This window comes from Hylobates moloch, unplaced genomic scaffold (assembly GCF_009828535.3).
Source record: "Hylobates moloch isolate HMO894 unplaced genomic scaffold, HMol_V3 SCAFFOLD_6, whole genome shotgun sequence".
In the NCBI taxonomy this organism is placed as follows: domain Eukaryota; kingdom Metazoa; phylum Chordata; class Mammalia; order Primates; family Hylobatidae; genus Hylobates; species Hylobates moloch.
Window position 1 is genome coordinate 156,352,211 of NW_026652281.1, and position 22,093 is coordinate 156,374,303.

Consider the following 22,093-nt stretch of genomic DNA (forward strand, 5'->3'; position numbering starts at 1 on the left):
GCGGAGCGGGCCGGGGCGGGGCCGGGCGGGCGGCGCCCCCTGGCGGGCGTGTGGCGCTCACGCACGCGGCCCGAGGCCCGCGCCGCCCCCTCAGCCCCGGCCTCGGGCGCGCGCCAGCCTGGCCTCCTGGAGCGGTCCAGCCCGCGGCCGCCGGCCTGGGCCCAGAACGGAACGGCCCAGTCCGCAGACAGGGGAGCCGCTATGCAGAGCAGGGCTTCTGGCGTTTTGAAAGCTGTGCAGTGTGAGAGAAAGATGTAAAGAAGCAGAGTTTGGCTGCTTTTGGCTGGTTGTGCGTGCAACCCGGGGCGTGTTAGCACTGCAAAGGGCGCCTGAAAAGGGTTTGCAGTTCCTCCTAATTCTCAGCTTTCTTTCTCTTTTTTTTTTTTTTTTGACATTGTCTTGCTGTGTCACCCAGGCTGGAGTGCAGTGATGCAATCTCAGCTCACTGCAACCTCTGCCTCCCGGGTTCAAGTGATTCTCCTGCCTCAGCCTCTTTAGCTGGGATTACAGGCGCCCGCCAACACGCCCGGCTAATTTTTTGTATTTTTAGTAGAGACGGGGTTTCACCATGTTGGCCAGGCTGGTCTCGAACTCGTGACCTCGGGTGATCCGCCCACATTGGCCTCCCAAGTCCTGGGATTACAGGCATGAACCATCACGCCCGGCCAGTTGTCAGAATTCTGACACTGGGGCCGGAGACTAGAACAATCTTCTAGCGCAAGGCAGGTGCCAGGAGGCCTTGGAAATCAGTGCTGCCCCTCCCCTGACAGACGGGTCACAGAGGCTGGCCGGCCCTGGGGATGGGTTCTGGACTGGCCCAGGGCCCAGTGGCGGCTTCTGCGCAAGCGTGAGGCTGGCTGCACGCGAATGCGGGTCCCTGGTCTCCCAGTGTTGGCCTGCAGGGGCAGCACCAGTCCACACACGGCCTTCTGCATGAAGGGGCTGTCAACTCCAGCTGGGACAACGGGCCTGGGGCCTGTCCGGGGTCGACTGGGATGTGGGGTCACCCTGCTGGCTGGAACCCTCACCAGGATCTGGCTAGAGGGCAAAGGGAAGGGGGCAGTTAAACTATCCTTGGAGCTGGACCTGGCTTCCAGGTGGGTTTCTGTGATTGGCACTCAAGAATCTTGGTGTGATGGATGTAGGTACACGCAGTTGACACCCAGGGTAATCTGCAGTCTTCTGCAATGTTGCTGGATATAGGAATCAGCTTTCAAGATGCAGAGGCGGGCTTTCTTCAACACCTTGGAAGTTTGAACTAATACTGTCATTGTGCTCTCTAGAGGGACAGAATTTGGAAGAACTGCACTTTTTAGCACCCTGAGAGGAGGTAAAGAGTCATCTTGTTCCTTAATTCCAGTGGTTCTCAAATTGGGCATACATTAGGGTCACCTGGAAGGCTGATTCAAACAGGCTGCTGTAGTCCCAGCCACTTGGGAGGCTGAGGTGGTAGGGTCACTTGAGGCCAGGAGTTCAAAATCAGCCAGGGCAATATAGCAAGACTCCGTCTGAAAACAAAACAAAACAAAACAAAAAGCAACCACACAGGTTGCTGCCCCCTCCCTCCCAGGGTGTTTGCATTGCTAACGCGTACCTAGGTGATGTTGATGCTGCTGACCTGGAGACCACTCCTCGAGAATGATTTTTTATAAGAAAAAGAACAAACATTTATTGAGCACTTAGTATGTGCGTGCTAAGCTTACTTCTTTTTTATTTTCTGAGATATAATTCACATTCCATAACGTTTACTCTTTTAAAGTGCAAAACGTAGTGGTTTTTAGTATATTCACTAGGCTGGGCATCCATCATCACTAATTCCAGAACATTTTTATCAAGTCAAAAGAAACCCCTTACCCATTAGCTGCCATTTCCCACTTCCCCCCGGCTTTGCCCCAGCAACCATCAATCTATTTTGTCTCTATACATTTTTCCCATTCTAGCCATTTCTTCGTATAAATGGAACCTTACAATATGTGGCCTTTTGTGTCTGGCTTCTTTCACTTCCCATAACGGGTTCGAGGTTCACCCATGTTGTGGCATGTATTGATACTTCATTCCTTCTGATGGCTGAATAGTACCCCATGGTATGGATGCACCACATTTTGTTTATTCATTTGGATGGACATTTGGATTGTTTACCCCTCTTGTCTATTATAAATAATGCTGCCATGAACATGTGTACAAGTCTTTGTATGAATATGTGTTTTTAATTCTCTTGGGCATATATTGAGGAGTGGTATTGTTGGGTCATGTGGTACAGCTCTGTTTAACTTTTTAAGCAGTGACCACACTGCTCTCCAAGGCAGCTGTAGCACTCCACGTGCCCACCAGCAGCGTGTAAGAGTTCTAGGCCGGGCGCGGCAGCTCACGCCTGTAATCCCAGCACTTTGGGAGGCCGAGGTGGGCAGATCACAAGGTTAGGAGATCAAGATCCTGGCTAACAAGGTGAAACCCCGTCTCTACTAAAAGTACAAAAATTAGCCGGGTGTGGTGGTGTGTGCTTGTCCCAGCTACTCGGGAGGCTGAGGCAGGAGAATTGCTTGAATCCGGGAGGTGGAGGTTGCAGTGAGCTGAGATCGCGCCACTGCAACTCCAGCCTGGGCAGCAGAGTGAGACTCCATCCCCCCCAAAAAAAGTTCTAGTTTTTCCATATCTTGTCAACACTTGTTATTGTCTTTCTGTTTTTTGATGCTCATTTCTAGAGGGTGGGAAATGGTATCTCACTGTGGTTTGGATTTGCATTTCCCTGATGACCAATGATGTTGAGAATCTTTTCACGTGCTTTTGGGTTATTTGTATATTTTATTTGGAGAAGTGTCTATTTATATCCTTTGCCCATTTAAAAAAATTTTTATTTTATCATTTATTTATTTTTGAGATGGAGTCTCACTCTGTCTCCCAGGCTGGAGTGCAGTGGCACGATCCTGGCTCACTGCAGCCTCCGCCTCCCAAGTTCAAGCGATTCTCCTAGCTCAGCCTCCCAAGTAGCTGGGATTACAGGTGCATGCCACCATGCCTGGCTAATTTTAGTATTTTTAGTAGAGAGGAGGTTTCACCATGTTGGCCAGGATGGTCTCGAACTCCTGACCTCAAGTGATCTGCCCGCCTTGGCCTCCCAAAGTGCTGAGATTACAGGTGTAAGCCACTGCGCCCGGCCTCTGGCTCCAGCTCTTTTCCACACGTGTCGGACACGTGCTGCCTTTGCCCCCAGCATTCACTTCTGTCTGTGCAGTGTCGCTCGTTTTTCTGCAGTGGGAACCGTGCCTTAGAACACTCAGCTCCTGTCTGTCAGGTGAAGATGCATGGACTCCTGGGCTGTGGAGGTGGAGCCCATGCCAGCTCAGGCCATCAGTGCATTCTATCTGTGATCACAGGGGCTGGCTGGTGATGGCCACGTGCCTCCAACCAAGCCAGTTGGGCCAGGGAAATACCGTTCTGACCTGGGCCACCTCCTGGGGAAGTGCACTGGCTTTTGTGTTGATGGGGCTACTGCCACCCTGAGCCTGCAGATGGGGTTCCCAAGGAGGAAGCAAAGTTGGCATGTGTCTTGGTGTCAGCATTTGAGGGTCCAATCACACCAAGCCTGACATAGGCGCCCCTGGGCATTTTGGCTTTTGGGAGCCATTACATTCCCCTTTTGTGTTAGCCAGTTTTGGTTGGGTTTTCTGTCATTTGTAACCAAGAGAGTCCTCAGTGATACACGTTACCACCACCAATACTCCATGTGGTCAAATGAGCTTTTTCAGTAGGTTTTTATTGAAATGGTTATATTAGCAAATTCTGCACATACAGGTGTACACTGTTGGCATATAGTATATACCATACAATTTCACTACTTGATTATACTTACACCAACCATGCAGACCGAGGAGCTGAGCTGCCCAGAACATTTCAAAGGGTTGACGAGATCTGATTGTCAAGAACCAGCTCACACTCTACTCGTAGGTGTTTGCGTTCCAGACAAGAAAACTCCCCCTACAGGGAGGCCCAAAACCGAGCTAATCATCAGTTTTGCTTCTTGAACATTGACTGTCCTTTCTGGCACAAGCTATCAATGAATTAAATTAAAATTTTAATTAAAATTCAAGTGCATAGTTTCCTTGTCATCCCTCAAGGTGGAAGATAAATCATTCGCCACATTTAGGTATATCCCAAGCCTCCCCACCCCCACATCACCTGTGCTGGAGTTAGAAAAATAGTTTTGTTCGCCATCTTCTGAGACGTTGTGCATAGTGAGGAGGAACTGGAGTGCGGTGGGCTCTTTCAATGACCCGAACAGGAAAGGGGCAACTTTAATATTCTATGAGTATAAAAGCTACGGAGGGTCCAAAACAACGGTGACACATGTGGCCTAGGGCTTGCACCAGCTCCTCCTCCTGAACAGAAACACGATGCCTCCATCAGGTGAGAATGTTCTCCACACCTCAAATACCATTTCCTAGCTTGGAGCCTTTTCCTGTTTTTGTAATCATACGGGACAAGTTCTCTTTTTAGACAGAGTTATTGCCTCTCTGCAGTAGATCTGGTCCCAAGCCCCCGTCAGGAGATCCCCTCCTGCAGCTCGCTCGGCAAGCCAGGCCCAGGCTGTCTGGAGAACGCCTGGAGACAGCACCCTCTCTGCTTCTCTCCAGGATGGCACGTGTCATCTCAGGCTGGGCGCCCAGCAGAGGTGCCAGGACCTGGACCTGGGCCACACCTACTGGCCCAGTCCACAGAGCACAGCCAGCAATCCGCAGCCTTTCTGCCGTAGGAGCGCTTACTCGCCGGAAGGAAGAGAAATGGCCAGGACGTTATATTCTACCTAACCACCTCACCCCACCGTTTCTTCACAGACATCTTCGTTCAGTACCTCCCAGTCATCGGAGAAGTCCTTTACTATCGCATAGTGTAAATATACTTGCACTTAATTGGAGATAAAGGGTGTTCCAAAAGCAAATTTGAATTCACTCTGTGTTGGGTTAAATTTGTAAACCACAGCTCAGAACCACTGTCTGTGACGCTCCGCAGATGTCGGCGGCTATAGAGAGAGGCGGCCAGGGAAGGCGATGATCGCGGATGCGTGGGGAACTGAGGAGGCCAAGTCAGCCTTGCCAGCCACCATGTGCTGCCAGGAGCTGGGCAGCCTGAGAGGAGAGCAAAGATGGGCCGGGAGCCTCTGCCTCAACCGACAGCAGCCTGCTCACCACATGCCCCCCGAGTTCCCACAGGAGAATGCATGTGCGCTGGGCAAGGTGCCACCCTCGGCTCAGGGCGGGAGCCTTGGCGGCGTCTGGCTACCCGCGCTGCTTTCACGGGGGTGGCTGGGCCGCCTAGAGCTTTTGTGGTGTGTGCACAGGGAGGAGGAGCCGGCAGGAGGAACTCCACGGCCCAGGCAGGGGTCTGAGCGGGCCAGCAGCACCGAATCCTTCTGAAAGCTTAAAACTCAAGTTGCAAGACGTTCAAAGGTGTTTTTTTTTCTTTTCCATAAAGGATCTTCCTTCTTCCCCAAGTTAGAGTGAAGAAAACAGGAAAAAAATACCTTGAGCTTAGGGTGGAAAAGGAAGGAAAACCCAAGATGAGTCCAGGTGACGACTGGGCGGCCCCCACAGGGTCTCTGCGGGACCACAGAAGCCAAGACCCAGGCGTAAGAGCATCACCCTTTCAGCAGCCAAGACAGATGGCACCTTCCCCTCCACGGTCACTGGAGGCTGTGGGGCCACAGCTGTGGAGAACACAGGCGGCTGGAGACCCTCTCGGCCTCTCTTCTTCAAAGCTCAGTTTCTTGGGATCTTCCAGGACACCCACAAAAAAGAGGGTGAACCTTTAACAATGCCCCAGAGGAGCTTCATGGCTACAGGGGACCTCCTGACCCCCAAGCCAGCCCTCTCAGCCAGGCCTCAGGAGGCCAGTGTGACCTCGAAACTCAGAGCCCCCGTGAGACACAGGGCCAGCCAGTCCCATGCCTTGAAGGGTAACGTTCCTCCCAGGTGCGGATTTGGGGGCTCACGCTTTGCTTTCCCTGTAGTTGCCTCGGACAATAAGGAAAGCAATTCCAAGGAACAGACATAGGCACCTTGTCCCAATCTGCCTTCTTCCGGTGTTTTTTTCTGATGCCACAATACTTCAAATACACAGGGCGTCTCCCAGTCCTTCTGCAAGGCTCTTAACCACAGCCCAGGGTGCTGTGTGAATATTACAATCAACAGCCTTTCCTAATGGGCTGAAAGGAGGGTGTGTCGAAGCTTTGGAATGCTTTACCAACAAGGCCAAAATACAAGACAGAACTCCACACCCCTCATATGTAACAACTGCCCTAACCAGACCCGGGAGGGGAAGGCGCCTATTTTAAGCTGTGGGTATCGCCCTGCGATGAGTCCTTACTCATCTCCCCACACTCCCTGACAGTGTGAGCCAGTGTTGACTTTAGTCACATTAAACTCTGCTTCAGGGTGACGCTGAACACAGGAGAGGAAGTGAGAGCTAGTTGGACAGCCTTCCTTGAAGAAGAAATCATACTCAACTGCTTTTCTAAATCTGTTGCCTTCAGTAGCTCCTTCTGTCCACACTTTAAATGTCGGCGTCCCCAGGGCTTTATCCCAAGCCCCATCCTCATGTCACTGGGCGGTCCCAGCCCCACTCTGGCTTCCACCTCCATCTGAACTCAGGGACACCTCTCCTGGCCAGCCCCCCCCCCCCCGGGAGACTCTGCCTCCAGCGCGTGGGAGCGTGTGCATGCCTGTGGGGGTGTGTTGGGGGAGGAAGGAGGAAGGAGGAGATTTGGGTGCCATAGATATTGTGATTACATGGAGATACTTCAGCAGGACAAGATGGCATGTCCACTTAAAACACAGCTTCTGACCAAGTGTGGTGGCTCATGCCTGTAATCCCAGCCCTTTGAGACGCTAAGGCGGGAGGGTCACTGGAGCCCAGGAGTTTGAGGCTAGCCGGGGCAACATGGAGAAGCTCTGTTTCTAAAAAACTTTTTAAAAATTAGCTGGGTGTGGTGACATGCATGTGTAGTGCCAGTGACTCGGGAGGCAGAGGTGGGAGGATCGCTTTAGCGCCGGAGGTCGAGGCTGCAGTGAGCCGAGATTACACCACTGCACTCCAGCCTGGGCAGAGTGAGACCCTGTCTCTAAAAAAAATTAAAAAACAGGCTGGTGCGGTGGCTCACACCTGTAATTCCAGCACTTTGAGAGGCCAAGGCGGGTGGATCATTTGAGGTCAGGAGTTTGAGACCAGCCTGGCCAACATGGTGAAACCCCGTTTCTACTAAAAATACAAAAAATTGGCTGGGCGTGGTGGCGGGCACCTGTAAATCCAGCTACTCAAGAGGCTGAGGCAGGAGAATCACTTGATCCTGGGAGGTGGAGCTTGCAGTGAGCCGAGATGGCTCCACTGCACTCCAGTCTGGGCGACAGAGTGACACCCTGTCTCAAAATAAACAAACAAAAAGAAAACCCACAGCTTCGCAGGCATTCTGATGCGGGGGTCTGCACCCTGGCCACCTCTCCCCCACTGCACCTCCACCTGGGCACCAGGTTGGCACCTCGATGCCTCCTTCCAGAGCCCCTGCCAGCCCAGACCCAAAGTATCCCCACAGGACTCTCCCTGGGTCCCATCAACACCCGGCCAGGCACCAGGCCTGGAAGCCCAGGCTTCTGCTTCAGTCTCCCTCCTCTTCCACTTGGCGTCAGAGCCGGTGTGGGGTCTGTGAATGCTTCCCCTTTGCCTTGGCCCCTCAGGCAGCAGCGGCATCCCAGGCTGGTGCCGTGCCTAGCCTCCCTGACCCCCAGTACTGTTCCTTTTCTTTCCAAACAGAGACAGGAGTCTGGTCCCCCTGGTGAGCCTTCCCTGCCCAGGAAGTGCTGCCCTCACCTCCTGGCCACTGTCCCCGCCTTCTCTTGACTGTTCCCTTGGGCCTCTCTAGGGCTGCTATGCCTCTCCTCCACCTGTGCCCTGGAAGTCCCTCCTCATCCAGATTCACCCTCTTACCATTTGCTCTCACACCCCAGTTGCTTGATAATGTGCCCATTGTCTAGAACAGCCCAAATCTTAATGGTCACAGATTCACCCCAACTTCAAGTATGTGTTTGGCACAGAGTGAGAGCTTAATAAAAGCCTGCTGGCAATATTAACTGTAGAATCCTACTTCTCTAAAATCAGTGTTTTTGTTTCATGACATTTATGAGCAGCAACCACTTGTCAAGGAACCACATTGTCACTTGCCAGTGGTTAATGTCAACCACTGACATTAACGTCACCTCCTTGTTTTCCTATAGCAGAGCCAATGCCTCAATAATAAAGGTTAACAGCAAGAGAACACTTTGATTTTTCTTCAGTTAAAACTAGCTTCAGCCAGGCGTAGGTGGCATGAGCCTGTGGTCCCAGCTACTGGGGAGGCTGAGGCGAGAGGATCACTTGAGCCCAGGAGGTCAAGGCTGCAGCGAGCCATGACTGTGCCACCGCACTCCTGCCTGGGTGATGGAGCGAGATCCCGTCTCTAAAAAATAAACATATAAAAAAACCAATTTGATTTAGCATGTAGCTCGAATGGATTGGATGTGAGGGTAATGAAAATATGAGAGAGCTTATAAAGCCAATAGGAAATGTCAAGTTTGGAAAATGCAATAATCTCATTTTTAAAAATACTTTGGAAAATGTCACAGACTCACTGGCAGCTGAGGCTGTTGCTGCATCAGGGAAGCTGGCAGGTGCCAGACCCCAGTGCTCAAGACAGTGCCTCGTGAATGTGCCTCTCAGCCAGGCCTGAGGACCACCAGGGGAGCCGGGAGATGGGGCCTCTCTGCAAAAGCAAGGCTCATCAGGGTTGTGAGGAGTTTTTAGCTGGGGGCAGAGCTTGTCTTCCCAAGAGGAGGGCAGAGGCAGGCAGCCCTGGGCAGACATGCTCACCACCACCAGTGGCTGCCAAGCTCTGCCTCCTGCGCTGGAAGCCCTGGCTATCTGGCCTTCCCTCCCCTCCCTCTGGATTCACAGGAAAGAAGGGTTACTCCTCCCTTAAGATGTTAAAAGTCACCAAAGCTTGGCCAGGTGCAGTGGCTCATGCCTGTAATCCCAGCACTTTGGGAGGCCGAGGCGGGCGAATCACAAGGTCAGGAGATCGAGACCATCCTGGCTAATACGGTGAAACCCCGTCTCTACTAAAAATACAAAAAATTAGCTGGGCGTCGTGGCGGGCGCCTGTGGTCCCAGCTGCTTGGGAGGCTGAGGCAGGAGGATGGTGTGAACCCGGGAGGCGGAGGTTGCAGTGAGCCGAGACCGCGCCATTGCACTCCAGCCTGGGCGACAGAGCCAGACTCCGTCTCAAAAAAAAAAAAAAAAAAAAAAATCACCAAAGCTTAAGCATTTGCATTTCAATAGTCACAGCCAACTCCCAGAAGACGCTGACGGCTGCCCTGGCCTCAGACTTGCTCATCCTGCCACACATGCCCATGGTTCTGCTCACCTGGGCACAGGCCCAGCTCACAGCAGTCCACTGGATGCAGGGGAGTGTGTGTGTGGTGTAAATAGCTCACTCAGCCTCTTGCTTACTTCAAATAGTTCCCCCCTCAACAATGACTGAGGCTGTCACACATTTCCTAATAACCGCTGCTGGTGGCAAGACTTGTAACAATCGAGACACTCGCTCTCCGCACCCCATCACACCTGCGGCAGGCGGAACGCTGCTTCCCAAGTGCCTCAGGGCAGCGCTGCCCATGTGGCGACGTGTGTCCTCACAATGCTCACCGGACAAGCAGCCCCGGCCACTTCCTGCCAGGGCCCCAACTTAGCAGGTATTTCCCCCAGCATAGCAGCTAGTAAAGAGGCTGTTATTTGGGATTAAAAAGAAAAATGCCATTCTTGGCTGGGCATGGTGGCTCACAACTGGAATCCTGGAACTTTGGGAGGCTGAGGTGGGGGTGGATTGCTTGAGCCCAGGAATTCAAGACCAGCCTGGGCAACACGGCAAAGTCCCATCTCTCTACAGAAAACACAAAAATTAGCTTGGCGTGGTAGCATGTGCCTGTGGTCCCAGCTACCCAGTGGGCTGAAGTGGGAGGATCACTTGAGCCCAGGAGGTGGAGGCTGCAGTGAGCCAAGGTTGTGCCACTGCCCTTCAGCCTGGGTGACAGAGTGAGACTCTGTCTCAAAACAAAAATAAAAATAAAAACAAAAACCCGAAACCAAAAACCAAATCACCCTCTCTATTCCTGAAGAGCATGACCTGAATGAGAAATTAGTGTCCCTCCTGACAAAGAGAGCCCATTCTGTAGCTGAGCCAGAGGGTGACCCCGATTTTCCAGAAAAGGGTGTCAAGCTAGGATCCAGAGCACTGTCCTGAGCACGCTCCCCTGCAAGCAATGCCTCCTGGGTTATTCTACACTGAATGTGTGCCCCAGATTTCCCAGAAATTCAAATGTTATATTAAGAGACAGATTTTAGGGGCCTGAAATTTGTATTTCTTCTCAAGTAATTTCATACCTTTTCAGTAAAGAAACTGTCTTGAGTGGAATTTAACGTATACACCTTGGTAAGACCTCAAATCAGGAGAAAACGTGACATCGGGGTATCTGCGTTTTGGTTTGGGAAAACAAGGAGGTGGTATAGACCACACGCAACGATCCGAACTGAGCTCTCCTACCTTTCAGGTGGGCCAGACACATACAAATGCAGGCGCGTGTCTGGAACCTCCAGTAAATGGGTTCCAGCCTCCTGCAGACTCATCCTCTGAGAGCCCAGTGGGGAAACCTGTTTTTCTGAACGATCCTATATTGAAGCTGCTCATTGAAAATATTTTTATAGTACGAAGACTATCATAAAGAAAAACAAAAACAAAGAAACCCCCAAAGCCCTTGGTAAAAGGTAAAACAGAAAAGCTGCTAAGACCTTTAAAATCTGCACCGTTCTAGTCTCAAACGAGCGAACACGAAATGCCGCTGCTCGCTCTCTGACTACGCTCCTGAAGGCTGTCCCCATCCGGGGCTCCGCAGGCTTCCTTCAGGCACACCTGTGTCTGAGGCATGTCACTGACGCGTTAGGAGAAAAGACACTTTAGGAGAAGCTGCACGTGGAAAAATGGCAAGTGTTCACTTCAAACGTATGTTTCACAGTCAGTGAGAACAGGGCAGGGGATTCACGCGACTGCTTCGCTTGCTGTCGGATCTGACCCTGGGCATGTGGAGACTGAGGTTCCTATTCTCACGGCAAGGGTCTGCGCGCCTCACGCCCCCACAGAGCTCACACCAACGAGGAGAGGCAGACTCAACTCAGGTGTGCCCTTTTGCAAAGAGGGTGTGCAGATTCGTTTTATAAATTTGCCCATGGTGGCTCTGTACTGGGATTACTGGTAAGATTCAATTTTCTCATCATGTTAATGCGATGTCATCCCAGGTGTGTGGGCAGATCCCACATGTGCCTGATGCCTGGGATGCTGGCCGCTGCACCCTGTCCTGTAAGCCTGGCGGCCACTGCTCATGTGCCTTCTTCATGCTGTGCTGGGGCTGGTGGAGGGGACTGGGCAGCACAGTGGACACTGAAGATGGGTGCTTATCTGGTATCTGCCGCGAGAAGGGGGTTTGGTCTCCCCAGTGAGACATTCCAGATCATTCTGTCTTTCACAACTGCTGGCCATCCCCCCTGAAGTCACTGTGCCCAGAGACACTGCTGGGCTGGGCTCCCGGGTGCCACCTCCCTATACACACACTCTCTATACTGAGGGGTGGCCGAGTAGACGTGTCCACAGGCTGCAGGGATGGAGGGGCCTTCAGTGTTTTCGTGCTGACTTAAACACTTGTCACTTTACGTCATGCTCAACACGGAGGCTGGAAAACAGCGACGCAGATGGCTGCCTGGCCCCACACACAGACCCGGCCCCACGGCCTGCGTCTCCCACGGCCCTGCCCCGGCAGGAAGTGGGTGGTCAGAGTCTCAGAGGAGATACAAAGGCAAGGCCTTCTCTCAACCCCCTTTAGAAGGGGCTCTTCAGCAGGAAGTAGAATAAGCGAGAGGGGAACATCCAGAGCCAGGTCAAGGAGCAGCACCTGTACTCCACGCGGGTAGGAAGCTTCTCCCACAGGGCAGTGTACATCGTGAGCAGGGGCCACAGAAGGATGTTAAAAACCCCAGCTTCCCTGGCACAGAACAGCATGTGATTGTTCAGAGATGCATCTGCAGTGCAACATCAATCCTGGGCCCGGCCTCTTCTCTGCAAACAGCCAGGCTTGCTGGGCGCCCACCTTCAACGATCAGCTTGGGCGGGTTTTCAACACCACAAGGCTCACCTGGGCAATACTACTGTCCTCAAAGCCTCACCTTGGGGGAACTTTGCAAATTAACCCTGAACCCCAACCTGTGCTTGGAAAGTGCTGCCATTCTTCCAAAACGGATGCTGACAGGAGAATACAAAATAAGAAAGGTGATCAGAAATCAAATCACAAAAGCAGTGACCCCAACAGCCCATGTTTAAAATTCAGGTTTTGTTCTCATCATACATGTCCAAAGAAGGTTCGATTGTGGAGAATTCACTTTCGTACACCAGACTCCGAGGGGACAAGGAGTTTCGATGAAAGAAGTGACCACCTGGAAAAGGAAGAAGAGAGAGAGACTTAATAGGTCATCAGGCCTGTGTTTCTCCCGTGGCTTGAGGAAACGATGTAGACTATCTTTGAAACATGACATTTTCTTCACTGTCCTTCATGCGGGGCTCTTACTGGAGAAATACAAAGAGTGCGGGCATCCTTCAATTCACGCAGGCTTTAAGCATCTAAGTTCCAATCTTCGGATCCCCAAGAGACTAACCACTGGAGCTCCTCAAAGCAAAAGCTGCCTGGTGCTCGTAAAAGGGTTCCACTGAGAAACGTGAAGACTGTTTCCTGGGCACGTGATCTTATGGAGGACTGCCTCCAGCCCTCTCATCTGGGCACCTGTTCCGGTTTGGTCCTGGAGATGGGCACGGAGCCCCCTCATCAGCTGGGCAGACTTGGGGTGTGACTATATATATATATATATATATATATATATATATATATATATTTTTTTTTTTTTTTTTGAGATGGAGTTTTGCTCTTGTTGCCCAGGCTGGAGTGCAGTAGTGTGATCTCGGCTCACTGCAACCTAATATGCCTATGCTGATCCTTCCAAACTTTTTCAGTCTCAGACTTTATCTACTGAATTCCCACTGTGGAAGATGAGGATTTTCTCCTAACCCCCGCCCCCAAATTGCACATACTTTCCATTGCCCCAATATAATTATATTTTGATTTTAAAATTCCATATTTACGTTATTTGACTATTTGTGCTACTCAAAGCTGAGCTGTGCTTACATTTCCTTTTCTATAAAACTGTTTTTAAGCTTTACTGGGGTATAACTGACATACAATGAAAAGCACATGTTTAAAGTACATCATTTGGTGAGTTGACAGCTGTATACGCCAGTGACACCAACACCAGCATCAAGATAATGAACATATCCATCACCCCAAAGTTTCCTGGTGCCTCTCAATCCCTTCCCCTTCTTTCTACCCTACTCCTATTGCCAGGGAAACAGAGATTAGTTTGCATCTTTCTAGAATTTTATATAAGTGGAATCGTATAGTATGTATTGGCTCTTACAAATAAAGTTGCTATGAACATCTGTGCACATAAATTGTGTGAACATATGCTTTCACGTCTCCTAGACCTGTAAATACTCAGAAGTGAAATGACTGCAAAAAATGAACTTTTTCAGAAACTGCCAGGCTGTTCTAAGATGGTCCTGGCTGGGTGCGGTGGCTCATGCCTGTAATCCCAGCACTTTGGGAGGCCGAGGTGGGTGGATCATTTGAGATCAGGAGTTCGAGACCAGCTTAACCTATGTAGTGAAACCTTGTCTCTACTAAGATACAAAAATTAGCCGAGCATGGTGGCAGGCGCTTGTAGTCCCAGCTACTTGGGAGGCTGAGGCAGGAGAATTGCTTGAACCCAGGAAGTGGAGGTTGAGGTGAGCCAAGATTGCACCGCAAGCCTGTAATCCCAGCACTTTGGGAAGGCGAGGCAGGTATATCACGAGATCACGAGTTTAAGACCAGCCTGGCCAACACAGTGAAACCCCGTCTCTACTAAAAATACAAAAAATTAGCCGGGTGTGGTGGTAGGCACCTGTAATCCAGCTACTCGGGAGGCTGAGGCAGGAGAATCACTTGAACCCAGGAGGCGGAGGTTGCAGTGAGCGGAGATTGCGCCACTGCACTCTAGCCTGGGCGACAGAGTGAGACTCTGTCTGAAAAAAAAAGAAAAAAAAAGATGGCTCTACCGGCAGCATGTGGTAGTCCCAGCTCCTTTTCATACTCACAAACACTCGATATGGTCAGTCTTGGAAAAGTTTAGGCATTCTAGCAGGACTGTAGTAGTTTCTCACTGTGGTTTTAATTCACATTTCCCTGATGACTAATGATGCTGAGCCTCTTTGCATGGGCTTATTAGCCAACTGTGTATCTTCTTTTGTGAAGTGTTTTGTTCGACTCTTTAGCCCATTAAAAAACTGGGCTTTTAAAAAAAATTTCTTTTTTTAATTTTTTTTTTGAGACAGAGTCTTGGTCTGTTGCCCAGGCTGGTATGCAATGGTTCCATCTCAGCTAACTGCAATCTCCACCTCCTGGGTTCAAGAGATTCTTGTGCCTCAGCGTCCTAAGTAGCTGAGATTATAGGCGTGGGCCACAATGCCCAGCTAATTTTTGTATTTTTAGTAGAGATGGGTTTTCACCATGTTGGCCAGGCTGGTCTTGAATTCCCGAGCTCAAGTGATCTGCAGTAGCCTTCCAAAGTGCTGAGATTATAGGCATAAACCACCACGCCCGGCTTCAGCTGTCTTCATATTATCAAGTATAAGGGTTTAAAAAAAATTCTAGGCCGGGCACGGTGTCTCATGCCTGTAATCCCAGCACTTTGGGAGGCCGAGCCAGATTGCTTGAGCTCAGGAGTTCAAGACTAGCCTGGGCAACATGGTGAAACCCCATCTCTACCAAAAATACAAAGAGTAGCCAGGTGTCGTGGTGAGCACCTGTAGTCCCAGCTACTTGGGAGGCAGAGGTGGGAGGATTGCTTGAGTCTGGGAAGCAGAGGCTGCAGTGAGCCGAGACTGCACTACCGCCCTCCAGCCTGTGCTACAGAGAGAGACCCTGTCTCAAAAAAAAGAAAAAAAAAATTCTCAATACAAGTCTTGCCAGACGCACATTTTGCAAATGTTTCCTCCTAGTCTGTGGTTTGCCTTCACATTGTTATAACAATATCTTTTGAAGATTAAAAGTTTCAAATTTTGGTAAGATCAAATTTATTGATTTTTCCCTATTATAGTTTGTGCTTTTTGTGTCAGATTTAAGAATCCCAAGGTCACTAAGATTTTCTCCTACATGTTCATCTAGAAGCTTTATAGTTTTAGTTCTTACACTTAGATGGTCCACTTCAAGTAAATCTTTGAAAATGGTAGAAAATAAGAGTTGCAGTTCATTTTTTTTTTTTTTTTTTTTTGCATATGGATATCCAATTGTTCTGTAGTCGATTGTTTAAAAGATTATCCTTTCCCCCACTGAATTGTCTTGGCACCTTTATGGAAAAATCTATTGATTGTAATGTGTGGGTCTATTTCTGGGCACTATTCTGTTCCAGCAATCCATTTGTCTGTCTTTATGCTGTTAAATTAAATTTAGACTAAACTGCTTCCTTATATATTTTAAGTTCGGCCTAAAGGTTTCTCCATACACAGTGAACTGTCACCTAACTGGATGTGTGACAGACTGTAACCGACTCTTGTACCAAGGAGCTGAGTCTCAGCCAATCCCAGTGGCCAACAGTGCAAACCGTGTTCAGTGAGGCAAAGGCCGAGCTTCCCCCATCCAGCTGTTTCTGTACCTCACTTCCCTTTCCTGTACCTCACTTCCCTTTCCTGTACCTCACTTCCCTTTCCTGTACCTCACTTCCCTTTTTCTGTCCATAAATCCGATCACGGTGCAGCCCTGGAGTTGCTTTGAACATATTTCGGTCCTGGGGGCTGCCCAATTCTTCAATCACTCTTGCTCAAAGTAAACTCTGTTAAATTTAGTTTCTCTAAAGTTTTTCTTTTAACAACGCTAACACCATATTGTCTTGATTACTGTAGCTTTACAAGTCTTGAAATTAGGATTAGAAATTCTGGAACTTGATGGGCACGGGGGTTTCCGTGTATAATCTCAGCAGATTACTCAACAGACGAGTATTAAATGAAAGCATTTCACGTGCTAGCTCATGAGCGGCAGGGCAACCTCTGTTTTCTTAACTTTTCTATGTTAAAAGTCTTCTGCATTTAAAAAATTGGCATGAAGTCGGGCTTGATGGTCAGTATCTGTAATCCCAGCTACTAGAGAGGCTGAGGTGGGAGGATCGCCTGAGCCCGGGAGTTCAAGTCCAGCCTGGGCAACACAGTGAGATCTTGTCCCTAAACAATTTTTTTTTAAATAAATAAAAATTACTGCTGGGCGTGGTGGCTCACGCCTGTAATCCCAGCACTTTAGGAGGCTGAGGCAGGTGGATCACCTGAGGTTAGGAGTTCGAGACCAGCCTGACCAACATGGAGAAACCCTGTCTCTACTAAAAATACAAAATTAGCCAGGCGTGGTGGCGCATGACTGTAATCCCAGCTACTCACGAGGCTGAGGCAGGAAAATCACTTGAACCCGGAGGCAGAGGTTGCGGTGAGCTGAGATTGTGCCATTGCACTCCAGCCTGGGCAACAGAGCAAGACTCTGTCTGAAAAAAAAAAAAATTAAATACAGGCTGGGCGCAGTGGCTCATGCCTGTAATCCCAGCACTTGGGGAGGCTGAGGTGGTTGGATCACCTGAGGTCAGGAGGAGTTCGAGACCAGCCTGGCCAACATGGTGAAATCCCATCTCTATTAAAAATATAAAAATTAGCCAGGCATGGTGGCGGGTGCCTGTAATCCCAGCTACACAGGAGGCTAAGGCAGGAGAATTGCTTAAACCCGGGAGGTGGAGGTTGCAGTGAGCTGAGATCGCTCCACTGCACTCCACCCTGGGTGACAGAGTGAGACTATCTCAAAAAAAAAAAAAAATTAAATATAAATAAAAATTTTAAAATGGAATCAATTCAAAAATGCTTGCTATCTATACACAGTAGCCCTCTAAGAGCAAGGTCCCACATAAAATACGAGCTATTTCATTTCTGACAAAGGATCCTCAGCCCCCAGAAGTATCAGCACAATCCAACAGTGCTAAGGCAGGAGGATGAAAGACAAAGAGCTGATGACAGGGGAGGTCCCTCTCTTCAGGAGGAATTAAAGCTATCTGCGATATTGTGAAAAGTGTATTTGGTTTTTATCTGGGCTTCCTGGCTGACAACTGCTAGAGTCCTTCAAATCTCCACCGTGGTGTCTTTCTTAGGCTAAAGAGGTGGGTGAAGGCGGGCAGCCCCCAGGTAGCTCCAGGACGGGGCTGGTCACCAGAAAGACCAAGGCAGGACTAGAAGGCTGGGACTTTCAGCCTCGCCACCCAGCCTCCAGGGAGGGGAGAGGGGCTGAAGGTTAAGTTGGTCACCCATGGCCAGTGATTTAACCAGCCATGCCCACGTAATGAAGCCTCCATAAAAACCCAAAAGACTGGGACTGGGATACTTTGGGGATAGCTAAACACGTAGAGGTGCCGGTAGGGGAGGGCACTGAACTCCAAGCTGCTTCTCATATGCCTTGCCCTACACATCTGTCAACCAAAAAGTGAAATAACAGGCACTGGAACTACAGAACCATGGCTGGGTTTCTTCTGTTTTTTTTTCATTTATTTATTTATTTTATTATTTTCTTCTTTTTGAGATGCTCTCACTCTGTTGCCCAAGCTGGAGTGTGCAGTGGTGCGATCCTAGCTCACTGCAGCATCAACCTCCTGGGCTCAAGCAATTGTCTTGCCTCAGCCTTCCCAGAAACTGGGACTATAGGTATGTGCCACCAAGCCTGGCTAATTTTTAAATGTTTCATTTGTAGAGCCAGGGTCTTGTTAGGTTGACCAGGCTGGTTTCAAATCCCTGGGCTTAAGCCATCCTCTCACCTTGGCCTCCTAAAGTGCTGGTATTACCTATGTGAGTCACCACACCTGGCTGGATTTATTCTGAGCCAAGTTTGAAGACTTAGGTCCAGGAACACAGACTCAAAGGAGGCTGCGTGAGGCACAGGAGATATACATTTTCCAACAGGGGGATGCACGTGGCACGGAAAGGCCACGCGGAGGCGAGGCAGGGAAGCAGTTTTCCATTCTTGTGATTCTGATTGGTGCTCAGTGACGCTACCCATACGATAAGGTAAATGTGCACTTGGGTGGGGTGGGAGAAAGGCTAGGCAACTTAGGGTCTGGTAGGGGTTGACCAATTACACCCTGTCTTTGTTCTACCTCTGATAAATGGGTTTATGACTAGTGTCTGTCAGTGAACTACGTAAACTCCAGTCATACAGGCAAGAGGTCAGCTTTATTTACAGGCCTAGGATTTATTATTCATGTGCCCGATTACAGCCATCATGGGCCACTGTTAAAATTTTCTTTTGAATTTTCCTTTTTCTGGCACGTCTCTTCATCTGTATCCTTTGCAATATCCTTCATAATAAATCTCAGGCCAGGTGCGGTGGCTCACGCCTGTAATCCCAGCACTTTGGGAGGCCGAGGCGGGCGGATCGCCTGAGGTCAGGAGTTTGAGACCATCCTGGCCAACATGGTGAAACCCCATCTCTATTAAAAATACAAAAAAAAATTAGCCGGGTGTGGTGGCGTGAGCCTGTAATCCCAGCTACTTGGGAGGCTGAGGCGGGGGAATTGCTTGAACCAGGGTGGTGGAGGTTGCAGTGAGCCAAGATCGCACCATTGCACTCCAGCCTGGGCGACAGAACGAGACTCCATCTCAAAAAAATAAAATAAATAAATAAATAAAAATCTCAGAGTTGTGTGAGCTGCTGTAGCAAATTAATCAAACCTAAGGAGGGGGTGGTGGGCACCCTGACTCAGCCGGTTACTCAGAAGCATGGGTTGAACACTTGGGCTCACGCTAGGCATTGGAAGTGGAGACAGTCTTGTGGGACTGAGCCCTCACCCTGGGGGACCTGATGCCATTTCCAGGTAGGCAGCGTTGGAACTGAATTGAATTGAGGGACACCCAGTTGGCATCTGCCACAGAACTGCTTGCTTACTTTGTGTGTGGGGGCCCCCTCTCCCCACTCGACACTGCCCCCACCACTGACTTCTGGTCACGGAAGTCTTCTGTGTGGACTGTTACGGGGTGAGAACCGAGGAAAAGCAGTTTGCTTTTTCTAGTCACCGTCAGAAGTGGAAATGACCGAATCTTTTTTGTTAGGGTAGTCATCAGCTGATACCAAATCTTTGGCAATAAGAAAATGGGTCAGAACTTAAGTCAGTAATCTACATCGGTTAACCAGTTTTCTTGAGAGAAATATAATGCAAAGAGAGGAATGCACAAGCAGCTGAATTTCACAGAAAGGGATGATTCTGGCTTTGCCAAGAAAGCACACATATTTTTTGACACCTGGAAATACACTGGATGTGTACTGGTCAACTAATTATTATCTTTGTTATTGGCTACATAATGTTATCAAGTAAACTCTTAATTGAGGTATAACCTACATACAGATATGTGCACAAATCATAAATACCCAGTTCAGTGAATTTCCACAAAGAGAATGCACCCACAAAATAATCACTGGATCAAGAATAGAATACTACCAGCACTACCAGCACCCCACAAGTCCCTCCAGTGACCGCCCAATCACTATGCCCTATCTCCCCCGCCAAAGAAAACCATAATCCAGACTTCTCGCACATAGTTTAACTTTGTCTTTTTTTTTTTTTTTTTTTTTGAGATGGAGTCTCGCTCTGTCGTCCAGGCTGGACTGTAGTGGCTGGATCTTGGCTCACTGCAGACTCTGCCTCCCGGGTTGAAGCAATTCTCCTGCCTCAGCCTCCCGAGTAGCTGGGATTACAGGTGCCCCCACCAGGCCCGGCTAATTTTTTTTGTGTATTTTTAGTAGAGACGGGCTTTCACCGTGTTAGCCAGGATGGTCTCGATCTCCTGACCTCGTGATCCACCCGCCTTGGCCTCCCAAAGTGCTGGGATTACAAGTACGAGCCATCTCGCCCGGCCTAGCGTTGTCTATTTTTAATTTTATATAAATGGAAACAGGGAATATATTCTTTTGTGTCTAGATTCTGTCTGACACACAAATGTCTGACATTTATGTTGCAGCATCCATCCGCCTCAGGGAATACAGCAACAGTTCCTTCCTTTTCACCGCTGCGTCATGTTCCACTGTCTGGCCACCACACAATTGATTGGTCTGATCTTTATGGACAGGCATTTGCATCGCTTCCTCTGGGGGCTCTCTGAATCTTGCTGTTAGGAACACTCATTTCTGTGAGTATCTTTTGTACACATGGACATGCAGTTCCCTCAGATGATGCCTGGGAGTGGGATTGCCAGGTCTTAGGTGTGCATATTTTCAGTGTCAGCAGACACCGGCCATGTTCCAAAGTGGCTGTGCCAACTTTGACTCCCACCAGTAAATGAGAATTCCAGTGGCTCTCTTTCTGTGCCAATAATGGATATTTTCTGTTTTTTTTTTTCAGTTTAGCATTCCAGCAGGTGTATAAACGGCATTTCACTATGTTTTAACGTATATTCCCCCAATGACCAAACATCTGGTTCGCTCTGAAATGTCTCTTTATTTCTTTTGCTCATTTTCCCATCAGGTTGTCAGTCTTCTTCTCTTTTATTGTGACTATGAGTCCTTTGTGAGTTAAAAGCATTGCAGGTACCTTCTTCCAAAACTGTATTTTGATGAGCAAAATTTCTTAATTTTAGTGTGGAACAAATTATCTAACTTTTATTTTATGGTTAGGGCTTTTTCAGTCCAGTTTAAGAAGTCTTTGCCTATCTGAAGGTTTTGATGACATTTTATCTTATTTTTTAGAAGCTTCATGGTTTTACCTTTCGCATTTAGGTCTATCATCCGTTTCAAGTCAATTTTTCAGTATAGTGTGAAGTAGAAATTAAGAGTCATTTCTTTATAAATATTCAGTGGAGCCAGCACCACCTTGAAAAGACCATTGTTACCCCATGGCTTGTGCAGTGCCACCTCTGTCATAAGCCAAGTGTCTGTACGTGCACGGCTGTTTCAGAACTCTATTTTGTTCTGCTAGCTCTCCATCCTTGCATCAATACCTACTGTCTTAATTACTGTGGCTTTATCAAAAGTCTTGATTTCCAGTATCTAAGTCCTTTTGCTTTATTATTCTTCAAAATGTTCTTGTTATTCTTAGCTCTTTCCATTTCCACATAAATTCTAGGATCAGGCTGGGCGTGGTGGCTCACACCTGTAATCTCAGCACTTTAGGAGGCCAAGGTGGGAGGACTGCTTGAGCCCAGGAGTTTGACACCAGCTGGACAACATGGCAAAATCCCATCTCTACAAAAAATACAAAAATTAGCTGGGCATGGGGGTGCATGCCTGTAGTCCCAGCTATTCAGGAGGCTGAGGTGGGAGGATCACCTGAGCCTGGGAGGTCGAGGCTGCAGTGAGCCATGATTATGCCACTGCACTCCAGCCTGGGTGACAGAGTGAGACCCTGTCTCAAAAAAAAAAAAAAAAATTCTAGGATCAATTGGTCAAGTTTCAATACACACACACCCACACCCACCCACTGGGATCTGACTGAAATCATAGTAAGTCTATAAGTCACTTTGGGCAGAGCTAACACCTTCATAGTATCGTGTCACTCATTCCATCAACCTGTTATATTCATTTAGGTCATCTTTAATTTCTCTCAATGACACATAATCGTTCTCTGTATAAAAGCCTTGCATATCTTCTTTTAGATATATTCCTCAGTATGATGTTTCTTTGATGCTTTTGTAAATGTTATCGTTTTTGAAAATTTCATTTTATTTATTTATCTTTTATTTATTTTTTGAGATGGGGTCTTGCTCTTGTTCCCCAGGCTAGAGTGCAATGGCGTGATCTTGGCTCACTGCAACCTCTGTCCCCCGGGTTCAAGCGATTCTCCTGCCTCAGCCTCCCGAGTAGCTGGGATTACGGGC

At 48.9% G+C, this 22,093-nt stretch overlaps 1 protein-coding gene across 1 annotated transcript in view; it reads right to left on the reverse strand.

The window, feature by feature from the left end:
• Positions 1–9,577: 9,577 nt before the first annotated feature.
• RNF130 (ring finger protein 130) overlaps positions 9,578–22,093 on the reverse strand; it is a 152,731-nt gene continuing 140,215 nt past the window's right edge. Inside the window, exon 8 of the mRNA XM_032158898.2 lies at positions 9,578–12,558. Coding sequence (XP_032014789.1) covers positions 12,449–12,558 — 110 coding nt within the window. The 3' untranslated portion in view covers positions 9,578–12,448. The remainder of the gene's footprint in view (positions 12,559–22,093) is intronic.